Source organism: Ammospiza caudacuta, chromosome 8, assembly GCF_027887145.1.
Source record: "Ammospiza caudacuta isolate bAmmCau1 chromosome 8, bAmmCau1.pri, whole genome shotgun sequence".
NCBI lineage: Eukaryota > Metazoa > Chordata > Aves > Passeriformes > Passerellidae > Ammospiza > Ammospiza caudacuta.
In genome coordinates, this window is record NC_080600.1 from 21,104,924 (window position 1) to 21,117,867 (window position 12,944).

The 12,944-nt window shown below is 37.4% G+C and overlaps 1 protein-coding gene across 1 annotated transcript in view; it reads left to right on the plus strand.

The window, feature by feature from the left end:
- ZNF385B (zinc finger protein 385B) overlaps window positions 1–12,944 on the plus strand; it is a 147,566-nt gene that overhangs the window by 104,545 nt on the left and 30,077 nt on the right. The window contains exon 4 of the mRNA XM_058809548.1: window positions 8,333–8,443. Within this exon, the coding sequence (XP_058665531.1) occupies window positions 8,333–8,443 (111 nt within the window). The remainder of the gene's footprint in view (window positions 1–8,332; window positions 8,444–12,944) is intronic.

Here is a 12,944-nt window from a genome sequence, read left to right on the forward strand (position 1 = left end):
AATGTTTTATAAAAATATTTCTAAAACAGCAATAGCAGTGGTGTTTAATTTTCAGAAAATTCTCAAAATTTAAGACTATCCTGATTATGATTTTCTAACTCAGAAATTGTTTTTACCTTGCAATAAATATACAAGCATGAAGGGAAGGAAGGGCAGAGGAAATATTCACAGCACTGAAAAAAATAATAGTAAAAAAAAGTTCAAAAGTGTTTTCTCAGTTACCTTTTGACCTCTGTGCTTAATCATATCACATTACATGGAAAGGAGAGAGGTAGGAAGAGATGAGAGTTTATTTATATTTGATTTTTTTTTATATCAATTACTTGATTTAGGCTAGAGTAGTGCAAAGACATGGGAGGCCAGAAAAGAAGAAGGTTAGAAAATCTTTGGGTTTGTTTCAATTGTTCCTTTTGCTTATGTTAGTTTAACCCATGATCTCAGAACTGGATTAGGAGGAAGAAAATTCTACAGAGAATACTGGGACTCATCAGTAGCCTGCTGATCTTGGTGTGACAATGGTTTGTAAATTCCTACGTGCAACCTTACTGACAGCAGTCACTGCTTCAGCATAAGGCTCCCAGTGTGCTGCTGTTTTAGCCCTCTACGAGTGGGTCAGAAAACCTCCTAAGAGAGAGAAGGATGTGTGATGGTGAAATTGCTTTTGCTGCCACACAGGAGGGATAAATGTGCATGCCAGTAAAGATTTAGGGCTTGCTTCCCAAGTTGAAGCTGAGGAAAGATGATGAATGCATTTCTTGTTAAAACAGAAAGGATGTAATTAGGTAGCTAAAGAGAAAGTATATTTGAGCATGAGTTCTGAGTTTCAGTACCTGGGCTTCAATGGAATACTGAAAATCTGCAAAGGTGTTGAAGAAAGGCTAGCAAATGATCAGGGTTTTTACTGTGAGCAGCTTAAGGAGTTTGGTTTATCAAAGGAAAGGTTAAGAGCTGGCATGATTGCAGTGTATGAGTGCCTGCACTATTCAGAAGGTATTTGAGTGACCTTTAACAGAGAAGCATAACTAGATTGAGGGGCTTATAATAACTATGGAAGCAAGTATTGCTTCCACAGTCATGTAAATTAACTTGTTTGGAAATTTTTAAATCAAGCTGTTGAGATCGGGTTTTTTCCTAAAATTTAGGCTCTGGTTGACCACAAATTATTGGACTTTGTAATAGGAAGGGCTGAACCTTCTCAGTGAATGAAATTATGTTATAAGTTTTTCAGGAAATCAGCTGTAATGGTTCCCTCTGGCCTAACCCAAATCTGTAAAACACTTCAGAAGTCCCTTTCAATGTTCTGTGTGATTGTGAATACAGGCACACAAAGAGAATCAGCCTCTTTTTCATTTTTCCATGCAAACTTTACTTTAAAGGGGGAGCATGCAAGAGGATAGCATACCCAGAGGCTCTGCATTATACCATAGGACTGAATATAAAAATGCAGGGAGAGAAATTTAGCTGCTTATGAGGTGGAGATGGAGAATTGGTCTCTGAAGTCCAGGCCTATAGCCCTGCAACTCTGTTAACAGAAATAATGTGGAATTTACAAAACCAAAATTAGCTGAGACTTAATCTAAAAGGAGAATGAGGGAGCTGAATTTATTAGTATTTCTAATACTTCTTTTAAGATATAAAAGTTGTTTCCAGCTCTGTGTGTCCTTTCAGTTGTCTTGTACTAAAATTGAAGTAGAAGTGTAAACACCAAAAGTGTATCTTTGCTTTTTTATTTCCAGTACTCACTCTTATTTCAGCAACTCTTTGTGGATAGCTGTAGCATCTCATGTTAACAAGTGAATTACAGCAAGACTTTTGGGTTTTTTAAACATGCTTCCTGCTGATTACACTGACTAGTAGTATTGTGTGTATGTCCCAGCTGTCACAGCCACTGTTTTCCTCAGGGAGGTCGGAGCTTGCTGCCAAATTGAGGGGACAGATAAACACAGCGAGAAGTCACATTTGTAGAGATTGGCCTTCAGAGAACAATGTTGTTGTTGTATTTTAGGAATCATGTGTAAGGGAAGGGAGATGCTAGTCCCTGTGGTCTGAATTCTTTCTTAGTGGATGCTTGTTTTGCTGCATTTGGGGAGACATCTAGTCAGGAGTTTAAAAAGTAAAATCATGGACTTTCTGTAATCTGAGTGTGGCTGGATTTGATTTCCCTGAGATCCAGATTTCATGCTCTGTGCAAATGTGCTATGTGTAAGTACATTGAGAGCCTCCTTAAAAAAAAAAAAAGTAATTCAAGCAACCCTCAGCTAGACCACAGGACTGCAGTAAAAATAACCTCAATGTTGTAAGTTAATCATTCTTTTTGTTCAATGAAGTATTTGCACAAGTCTCCAAATCAGCTGCTGAGAATCTCAGTCACCCCTGGTTTGGTTTCTGGCTATTTACATCTGCCTGTTTCTCAAGAGCCCCCAATATGTTTTGAAGAGCATAGGGGCAGAGGTGTAGGGAGGAGTGTTTAGAGAGCCACAGGCTCACACTACAGAAATGCATCTCTGGAGACACTGTGCTACTCAAGGAGAGCTGATGCACAGGGAATATTGATGGCTTTCCTGAAAGAAAAGAAAGTTGTTCACATCACAGAGTGATTTATGTTGGAAAAGACCCTGAAGATCGTTGTGTTCAGCCGTGAAGGCAGCACTGCCAAATTCACAAGTGAGCCATATCCCTCAGTGCCATATGTACATGTCTTAATATCTCCAGGGTTGGAGACTCCACCATTTCACTGGGCAATGTTGCAATGCTTGATAACCCTTTCAGTAATACATTTCTCCTAATATCCAGGCAAAGCCTCCCTTTGTACAACTTGAGGATATTTCCTCTTGTCCTGTTATTTGTTACCTGGGAAAAGATAGTGACAGTCCCTTGCTACAACCTCCTTGCAGGTAGAGCTCCATCAGTAGAATTGGCACAAGTGTTCCTGATGCAAAATAAACAATGAAATGTGTGACAGAATTGCAGTGACTTGAACACTAAATTAGGCCTAGAATTAGTCAAATGAGAAATATGTTCCCTGTTGGAACAAAAGCAGCACAAATGTGGAGAGAACAGATTTTTGCGGGTTTGTGTTGGCCAAGCATGCCAAGCATTACATCACAATGTTAATGTTTCTGATTTTAATCCTGGGCATTTTAAGTATGTGCTTTGCTGAGTATGTGTATTCACTTCTGTCACTCTGTCAGTCATTGTAATATGTACAGTTATGGTAGGGGGCTGTGTATATCTGGCAGAATTTATGATAAGGTTCAGTGTATGATCATTCTCCACAGTGACAGTGCACTTGGCTTTCATAACAACTGGAGCTCAAACACACAGGGAGTTACAGAACTTAATTTAGATGCTACACTGGTAATTTGTATATGCCAGTGTTTTTTTTCTGGAGGGAAATACTGGATTATATTATCAGTTTGTTCCACCTATGGTTCAAAACTTTTATTTATCAGAGTAAACCAACATAGTATGCTGAAGGCCACTCTCTGTGCTTTTCAGAATCTTATTATACCTGCTGGTTAAGTGAATACTGAGTTACATCTCTTCTCCCCACTATCAATATTATGTTTACAGAAGCTTGTCTAACAGTTAACTCTATATTTGACCCAAGAACTACATCATGATAAGAGGTAACTGGACATTCATTGCCAATAACAATTTTTAACCTTACTCATGTTTAAGGTTATGCTCCTGTTACTTACCCCCCCTCAGGATCATTGCAGTTTATTTCTGAGACTCACAAACTGATGTTTGTACAGTCTGCTCTATATAAAGAGATCTTCCAAAATAACCAGAACTTTGGTTTCACCAAGCAACTTCTCTCAACATATTTATCTTCTACTTCTTCCTGTGCCTACTTCCATGTCTCTTTGTTCTCTGGTTCCTTTCCCAGAAGGCACCAGAGGAATCTGTGGTACCATGATACACAGCAGGACAGGGAGAGTTTCTGGTAGCAAGAATGGTAAGAGAATTCAAGGACTAAACTCTTGAATTGACGATGATAAGGTATAACAGCTCATCTAAAACTGGCTTTGTACCTGAGGACTAAAAGGGGGCAAATATGATGCAAGTTTTTTAAACCCATTCTGTGGAGAATGGGGTTTTTTACTGGGCAAATGAATACCTCAATATTGAGGCAAACCTCAATAAGAACAGTATAATAGAATATCTCATCCTGTAAACTGCCTGTAAAGTGTTGGCATAATTCCTTTCTAAACATAAATCCTTCTTTACAAGCCTGTTTATAGGGGTCAACAAATATGTGAATAAGGATGTTTAAATCTACGTAGTCTGAATTACCAACAAGGTTTTTTACAAAACCCCTTGGCAAAAATTTTTTTAAGAAAACTAAGTTGGCATAAGAAGACTCTTGGATGACAAAAAGTTGCTTGGGAGGTAAGTGACCTGAGGAAATTTGCAATTGGCAAAGTTCTCCAAGGTAGTGAGGACTAAGAAGGACAACAAAAATTATGAAAGACCTTGATGAGACTGACAAGCCAGACAATAGTGGTTGGTAAAGTTACATCTAGAGATTACTAAAGTGAGGCACATGGAAGTAAAAATTCACGAAACTTGACATAGAAAGTAGCGTACTAGGAACTGGCTATCAAGACTTGGGAATGAGGGCTCAGGTTTATTAATAGTGGTTCCTTGAAAACATCAGCTCAGAGTTCAATACGGGTCTACCCAGATCCTTTTATATGGTTCCTGTCCATATCTGCAATATATTTAATTGAATTAGTTGATTTTTTGGTAGAGTTGAGGTGGGCAACAAGAATGTAGAAATGTAGAAAGGAATGGAATGATTTCCATACACAGAATGACTGAGTGGCACAAAGATAACTCAGGATGTGGTATAGATCTTATAAAATTGAATTTTATGAAAGTATATGTAAACAAAATTTCTTGGCACTGAGGACTCTAAGCATTGGAAGTACGTGCAAAGAGTGCAAACTGGTTTGCATCAGTTTTAGGGGTAACTGTGCAAGACAAAGTCACTGGAATCTATCAAATACACAGAAAACACCTGAGTGTGGAAATTTTTTGGTGGGAAAATATTAAAAAAGCAGTGGGAAATACAATATCTGTGCTGCCCCTGTTCTGTCCTGTCTGTTGCTACACTTATATTTTCTAGGTGCCTTTAAAGTTCTTGTTGAAATCTAAATAGGTATAGAGTATTTCTGTCAGAATTCTCTTAATCCTTGCTCACTTCAATAGTTTGAGTGGTTTTAACAAGACTCATTGCAAAAAAAGATGGTGTCTTCAACTTTCTTAGAAAGCCATTTTTAAATTTAACTTTCTATTAAACCAATTAAAATAGGAGAACAATACTAACAGGTTGCTAAACCTAGTTATGTCTACCAGAGCACTATTAATTGCTTTGTTAAATCCCCCTGTAGCATAAACAGCATAGTGCAGATTTTTTTTTTTGCATTTGTGGGAGCTGTTAGCTTCTGTTATTATTTTGTTTTATAGGTCTGGTTCTTAAATACTGGTGCTCCCCACAGGGCAAACTATGCTGCGTCATTTCCTAATAAATATCTCGACAAATAATTCTCTCCCTCTTTCCTACTCCCTCCCTGCAGTGAAGAGGATAATTTTGTGTAGGGATCTAAGATCAGTTTACCCTGCAGCATTAATCTTCTAACAGAGAGATACTATTTTATTTTTCCAGCATGCTGTAATCCACCCCGGTTTCTGCCATATTTAAAGTGTATTAATTGTTAATGCTGCACTTCTAGAATTCTAATCATGACCAGCTTGCAAGCAGGGCTCCGGTTTGGGAGGGATCATTGCCCACTCCCCTGGCGATCACAAGTGGTACTTTCTGGAGGCAGCATGAGCTGGATTATTTTCGTGGATTTTTGTTCTTGTGCTGCTGCATCTGTTTGAAGCTGGAGGTTGTGCACAGGCTGCATGGTGTGGTGGTGAAGTGCCTTGCCTCGCACCAGCGCTGGGGATTGTTATTTGGAGTGCACAGAGGAGTCATTGATCACTGCCTCTTCCCTTTGTATCTGGTTTGAAACGGGACTGCAGACACTTGCGGGTATTTTTGCTGTTTCCTTTCAGCGATTTCAGACACTCCAAATGGTTGAGGTACTTTTGAACATTACTCTTTTCTTCTAGATTAACTGATTAACACTTAGTATTTAAGTTGAAATGTAAAAAATCTTCCATTTAAGAAAACTCCAGCCAACTCTTCCCTAATAATACATCAATACTTTAACATGTGTAATAAATGTAATATATATTGATTGTCATATCTATTATAAAGTGGTTGCTCAAAAAGCTTTTAATCTGCATGTGGAATTTTGATATACTATGCAGGGGATTGCCATAAATGGTACAAGTCAGAAAAAGAGGGGGTTTTTTTGTTGTGTTTTAAGCTTTTAGACTTTCAACTCTCGCTATGTCCTAGAAATAGAAGAAACAGGCAACAAGGGCATTTATTTCAGGGTTTTTTCGATTTTGTCACAATTCATTGTAACAACAATGCATCATTAAATAATTTAGTAGATCATTCCAGATGAAGAGGTTTTATTTTTGTATTGTCACCTGGTACCTCTGTGGCAATGAACTACAGTATTTAGTGGCAGAAGATAAGTATTAAATTACCTGTCTGTAAAATTTATCACTAATGCCATTTACAAAATGATGCATTTGGTTTAAAATGAATGCAGCAAGAAACATATGTAGCCATTGTCCAAAAAAATAAAAAAGTGTTTAATGTTAGGTAATATATTTGGGGAATGTCTCAGGCAGATCAATGCAGTATGCTTTTCTTGAATTGTTTTTTTGTGTGTGCACATATATGTGCAGAAAATCCTCAACAGTGCAGGCTTCTCTGGAAGCTTAAAATTTGTACTATGGGAAAATTAATGTCTTTATCTCCATGTTTAGAAAGTCTAGAAGCAGGTAATTTCCTGTTCTAATTCTTCAGCAGATCAGTTATTTCAGCTGTTCTCTCATCCTTGTGCAAGTTGGCTTAGTACCAAGTGTGTCTTGTGTATCACCTAGGATTAAACAGCCAGGTGTTGTTTCTTCCAATAGTACTGTAAAGGAAAAAATATCACTGTGGTTGCAAAGCAAGCTTCAGAAAAATCTAACTTTATAAAAAATAAAATTGTTTTCTTCTGAACTGGTTTAGAAACAAAATGGGGAAAGGAGCACTTATTTGTTGTTGTAAACTTCCATTTTTTCCCCTCTCCTCTTCAGAATCTATTGATTGCCTTAGATAAGGATGAGGGACCACACATACACAGGTGCTTACGGGATCATTTGGGTTCAAAGGGGTCTCAGATGTCATCTGATTCAACATCATGCTGAGAGTAGATGCAGTTGTGAGACCACACCAAATATTCTGCGTTTCTTTAATTAGAAAATTTGGTTTCAGTATTTTTGCATCAGGAAATGAATTTTAATCTGTGTTCATGTCACATCAGGAAGAATGACATGTTAGGACTGAGGCCTCATTCCAGTAACTGTTCTAAACTCTGTTTTCTGAACGCCCTGTCTCATTGCCCAGAGTGGTGTGTGATCCTGAGCATATTCCTGACCAACGGCAGTCCTGATATTTAGCAAAGATGTAATCAGTTCTGAGTTCCTGAAAAGGTTCAGTCAAATTTTGGAGTAATATATTCAGATTTTTCCCTTATCTCACGTTTCTCACAGTGTTAAAATGTTTTCTGAAGCATGCTAACTTTCCTGGTACAAACACTCCCTTCATGTTCCTCCAAACTTGAGCCTTCCCATGGGCTCTGTCACTCATCAGTTCTGCATGGGAATGCTTGGAGACTGCAACCTCTTTTCCCAGCAAGTGGTATTTGTAACAGAGCCTGCAAAGGACCTCCTTTCACAAAGATATCTCCAGGGAGAATATTTTTCAAATAAGTGCTAATATTTATCACTCAAAGGGAAACATGTAGAAATGAATGACAGTAACTTGTCAGGGTGCAAAAGTGGCCTCTGTAATATGTCTGTTGGGGCAGTGGGTGATAGGGGAGGGCTTTTACTTGCAATTCAGGTGTGGTAGGGGGGCCCTGCAGCCCAGAAGATGTGCAGGGTTGGGGAAAGAACTATTTAGTAACCTGGGGATGACAGCAACAATGAAGCTGCATTTTCCTCATCAGCTTTGGCATGCTACCAATTCCCTAACCTTTGTTAAATCTAATTATTGTGAGGGCTGGAATCTTATTTGTCCTGTTTATCTAAGAAAAGGAAAAGAGCTTTCTGCTGGAGGTGTTTTTTGTCTTGGTTTGGTTTTTTTTTAATTTTTCTTCTGTACTGTTTATTGCCCTGAAAACTTGTAAATTGGTTATTGTTTGTTCTCCAGATGGATCCTGTGCAAAAAGCAGTCATAAACCATACATTTGGAGTGTCCATTCCCCCAAAGAAGAAGCAAGTAATTTCCTGTAATGTCTGCCAGCTTCGTTTTAACTCTGATGTGAGTATTATCAATTTTCTTCTTCTTCTTCTTCTTTTTAATTTGGTGCATTAGATATAATTAGTCTAAATCTCTTTTTCCCAAATAACTTGTTCCAGTTCTACCTGCATTCTGCTCAGCCTGATGGGGTTTTTTTGTCCACTCAGAGGTAGAAGTCAAGAAAGCATGAACTCTTAATTTTCTTGGATAGCTCTGGCATGATATCCAATGCCATGTCCATAGGTGATGTCCCACTTGATGGTACAATAACCTTCAACAGCTATTGCAAAAAGAAATGTTTGCCTGAGGATTTTTTTTTTAAGGAAAGGAGGTGAAGCAGAAAAGTTTCCCAGTGAGTTCTTCAGGTCATATTTTATTTTCTTCCAGAAGAAATAGCTTTTTCTTGTTGTTTATATGTCCTTGCTGATAGTCTTTCCATTTCTGAATGAACTCACTCTTCCAAAAACTTTCATTTAGAATAAATATAAACACTTAGTTCTAGCTGTTATTTTGAGTATGAGAAATTCAAAGAAACTGTTTCCTGAAGGTTAATTTAAAAAAAAAATCATTACAAAAGTGTACACTGATGTTTTTTTTAAATATATCACCATTTAATGTATCTTCCTAAGTAGCTTGAAAATTAAAGAAATTCAAGGAAAATATATCTAAGAAGATTATAACCTTTGATAGTTAAGGAGTATGTATTTGTTCTTGGAGAATATTACTTATGTCATTGAGTTAATAAAAATAAACTCAAATTCCCAGATTTCTTTTTTTTTTTAATCTTAAGGGTAAGACTAAATCCTGAAGTGATGTGTTAACATTATATATTTTTCTGTCATAATTTTGGTCCCAGAAACAGTTTGCAGGCACCTCCTCCAAAGACTTTGAGTATTTTGAGATCCGTGAGGTTTGCAGTAAAGCACCCATACCCATTACCCTGGTTTTCTCTGCCTCTAACATTGCAATTTGAGCAGCGTCTTGTGAAGAGTTTTCTCCAGTTTGCCTTTCTTGTCTAGGCTGGTAAGGATTTTGAAGCAGTGCTATCTCAGCTTCAAATTGATTTCTAAATCTGTCATCATTTGACAAGCTTATTAGACTTCCTTTGAAGTGGCAATATCTGCTTAGTTAACTTATCTCAGAAGTCATTATTTTAAATTTAGTTTGCTTGTCTTTCTACTTTAAGGTTAAGTTTTAAGGGAAAAAAAAAATCTTTTCTGCTCTGATACTTGGTCCAGGTATGTCCTTTTACTGATTAAGTCAAGGAACAAATAATATTTTTTAAAACTTTCTTTGTCTTCATGGATCTTGCATCTGAGGTAGATCCATCACCAGTGAGATGGCTCAGGCTGCCCTCACTCTTCCCTCTCCTCCTGAGGTCAGGTTCCCCCTGATGATGGGACCTGTCCCAGAGGGGTCACTCACTTTGTCTGTGCTGACATTCAGGTGGATAAACAGCACTTCAGACAGATAAATTGAATCACAACTGAGTGGCTTGAAACAAACAAACAAAAAAAGATCTGTCATATCATTTTGTACTTCTGTCAACGAAGCAATTTCTCCTGTCTAGACTTACAAAGCAAAACAAAAAGCACATATCATACCCTGCTTTAAATAGTGGCATCACAAAAGTAATTCAAACTATAACTGCACTTCTTCTGGGCCAGGTGTATTCAGTAGGGTGGTGTGATCTTTCTTCCTAAATTTGATAAATATATTCAGTTGTAGTTACTAGAAAATATCACCATCTCTTTGAAATGAATGGTTGTAAGAAAGGATGAAGCACTGTGTCTGTGTTACTTTACATACTGAAATGCAGCACCTTGCTTTCTACAGCAGTTTAGTTTACCAGGGCATCCATAAACAACACAGAAATTTGATTTTGGAAAGTGCTAAGATTATAACAATATTATGAATACCAGAAGATACTTAAATATAAATCTAATTTCACAATTGTTTCATAACCTCAGCATTCAGGAATATTTGGAGAATGAGTCTTCATACTGTACTACTTCTATTTCAAATGCTTTCTAGCCTTTCATTGCATTATTTAGCTTCTCCTGAGAAATAAGATTCTAAATTTTTCTTCAGGTTCAGTCATTTAATCTAAAAAATTATTTATATGAGCATTTTTTTTTCCTGAGCGCGAGATCCTATCTTATTGGATGTTATTCTCACCTATCCAGTTAGACACCTCCGCCCCCTCCATAATTGGCATTGTTATCATTTCACTGAGGTAAATTTCACTGTATTGTATCATTTCACTGGTAGTGGGGTTTCAGTCAAGCTCTGCAGACTCACAGCTCTGTCTTAGCCTGTTGAAAATTCTGCACAGAAATAAAAATCTGTGCTCTGCATGTATTTTTCTTTTTGGTCCCTTTGGACCAAAAATAATGCGAAATTGTGCTCAGGGCATGGAATAATCTTTACAGTCTATCCTTTGCTGACTTGGGAAGAAAGGAGTCATATAGGTGTGAACTCTGAATCTCAGGAAATCAGTTCCACCATGTGACATGCTTTTGAGTAGCATCAAACTCTGCTAACCTGCATTAAAATTTCAGTGTAGCACATTGCAGAATAAGATTTGTAGTGCAGTCACTCCACACTTGCAGTTTCTTCTGGCTCTACAAGGCTGACATAGTTTTGTTGTTGATAGACATTCCATTCCTTTGAACTTTCTCTGACCTAAATTATGCAATTTAATGAAGATAAAATGGCAAAACTAAACTATAGAGTCTATTTTTGATTTTTTAATTTTTTTTTTTACATTCTCCTTAGTGAATTTCCTATACATGGTGTTTGAGGATGCTGACTATATTCTGGTGGTGTTTTATCAATTGCACAAGAAACACAGACAGTGGTTATTCGTCTGTGAGAAGAAAATTGGTTTCCCTGCCTGCAATCTTTTCCTTGTGCTGTGGACACTCACTGGTCTGAATCAATAGACCAAAATAAAAAAAAAAATCAGACTACTTAATTTGTAGTTGTCACTTCCCACTAAATTAATACAGTGAATTGCAAAGGTTTGAGGTTTCCTTTGCTTATGTGTCTGCACGTTTAGCTTTGGTGAGAGTGTTCTGGCATCAGATTCAGAGGCCGGGATCTGCAGCTACCTGCAGGAAAAGAAAGATCAGAGATGAGAGGAAATTATAAAATTTAAATATTTAAAAATACATTGTCTTGAATGTGGGACTGTACATGTTGAAGTGATGGCTTCTTTATTTTCAAAAATAAGGTTTGTAGAATGATTTTTCTTCTGCCATATATTTGAATAGTATTTTCTAACTGAGCTCTTCAGGATCTCCCAGTCTTCAATTTTTAAAAGTAAACATGAAGAAAACCTTTGTGTACAAATTCTTAATTTTATCTAGTCTTAACTTTATGTCTGTACTCTTCCAAAAAAAGAAATTATAGTATTTGGCTCATACTTACAGACCTTCACCCTCTGTCTGTCCTTTTTTTTTTTTTAATTTTTAGCTTTATTTTGGTCAAATTTGTCTATTTCCTAAACTGGTTTGTGGCAATAAGTCTCCAAGAGCTGTGAAGCTTTGGCCCCAAGATGTCTATTCTATTATGGCATCTGACACTGTAGCTTGCAGCCATAATGCAAAAGTGAGTTGTAGTTGGAAGGATATTTGTTTGGTTTCTGCAGAATTGCTCTTTTCTCCTTATCTGAATCATTACCTTGTGTTCAAGTAGTTTCTCTGCTCTTCTCCCTCATTATTTTATTTTATTGTTTATTCTTGAGGTTGTTAGGGTTGTTTAGCCTGGAGAAAAGGAGGCTCAGGGGTTACCTTATCACTTTCTATGCCTACCTGAAATGCAGTCAGTCTCTTTTCCAGGAAACAAGTGATAGGATGAGAAAAAACTGCTTCAAGTTGGTCCAGGGAAGGCTTAGATTGGATATTAGGAGAAATTTCTCCATCAAAACTAAGTTGTCAAACATTGGAACAGACTGTCCAGGGAAGTGGTGGAGTCACCACCCCATGGAGGTATTTAAAGGATGTGTAGGGACATGTTTTAGTGGTGAACATGGCAGTGCTGAGTTAACATTTGAACTTGCTCTCAAAGGCCCTTTCCAACCCAAAGGATTCTTTGATAGTCCACAGACTTTTAGAAGCTTAGGTGCTATACAGTAATGCCAGTTCTAATCTAATAACTTTTTCCAGCAACCAGGTTTCTCTATATCCAAACTTGCAAATGCATGATGCCAGACAGTATGTGTGTTATTGTTCTGATTTTTGTTTGGAGTGGTCATTTTTGTAAACAGATTGTCATCTGTTGATCATGCCTAAAATAAGCAAAAATGTCTGCTTCCCTCTGCACGCTTTGTTTCTTATAGAAATGTCTTTGGCTGTGGTACAGCCTGGTAGGTACTCTCTTGTTCATAGGGTATAATTGGATTGAAAATAAACTTGAGTTTGCACAGTGTGTTGCTCTGTGGGTAATGACTGCAAGTCAGCCCTGATTTTGGTGTCATCTCAAAAACCAAGAGATGACTCAGGAATCAGGAGGAAACACC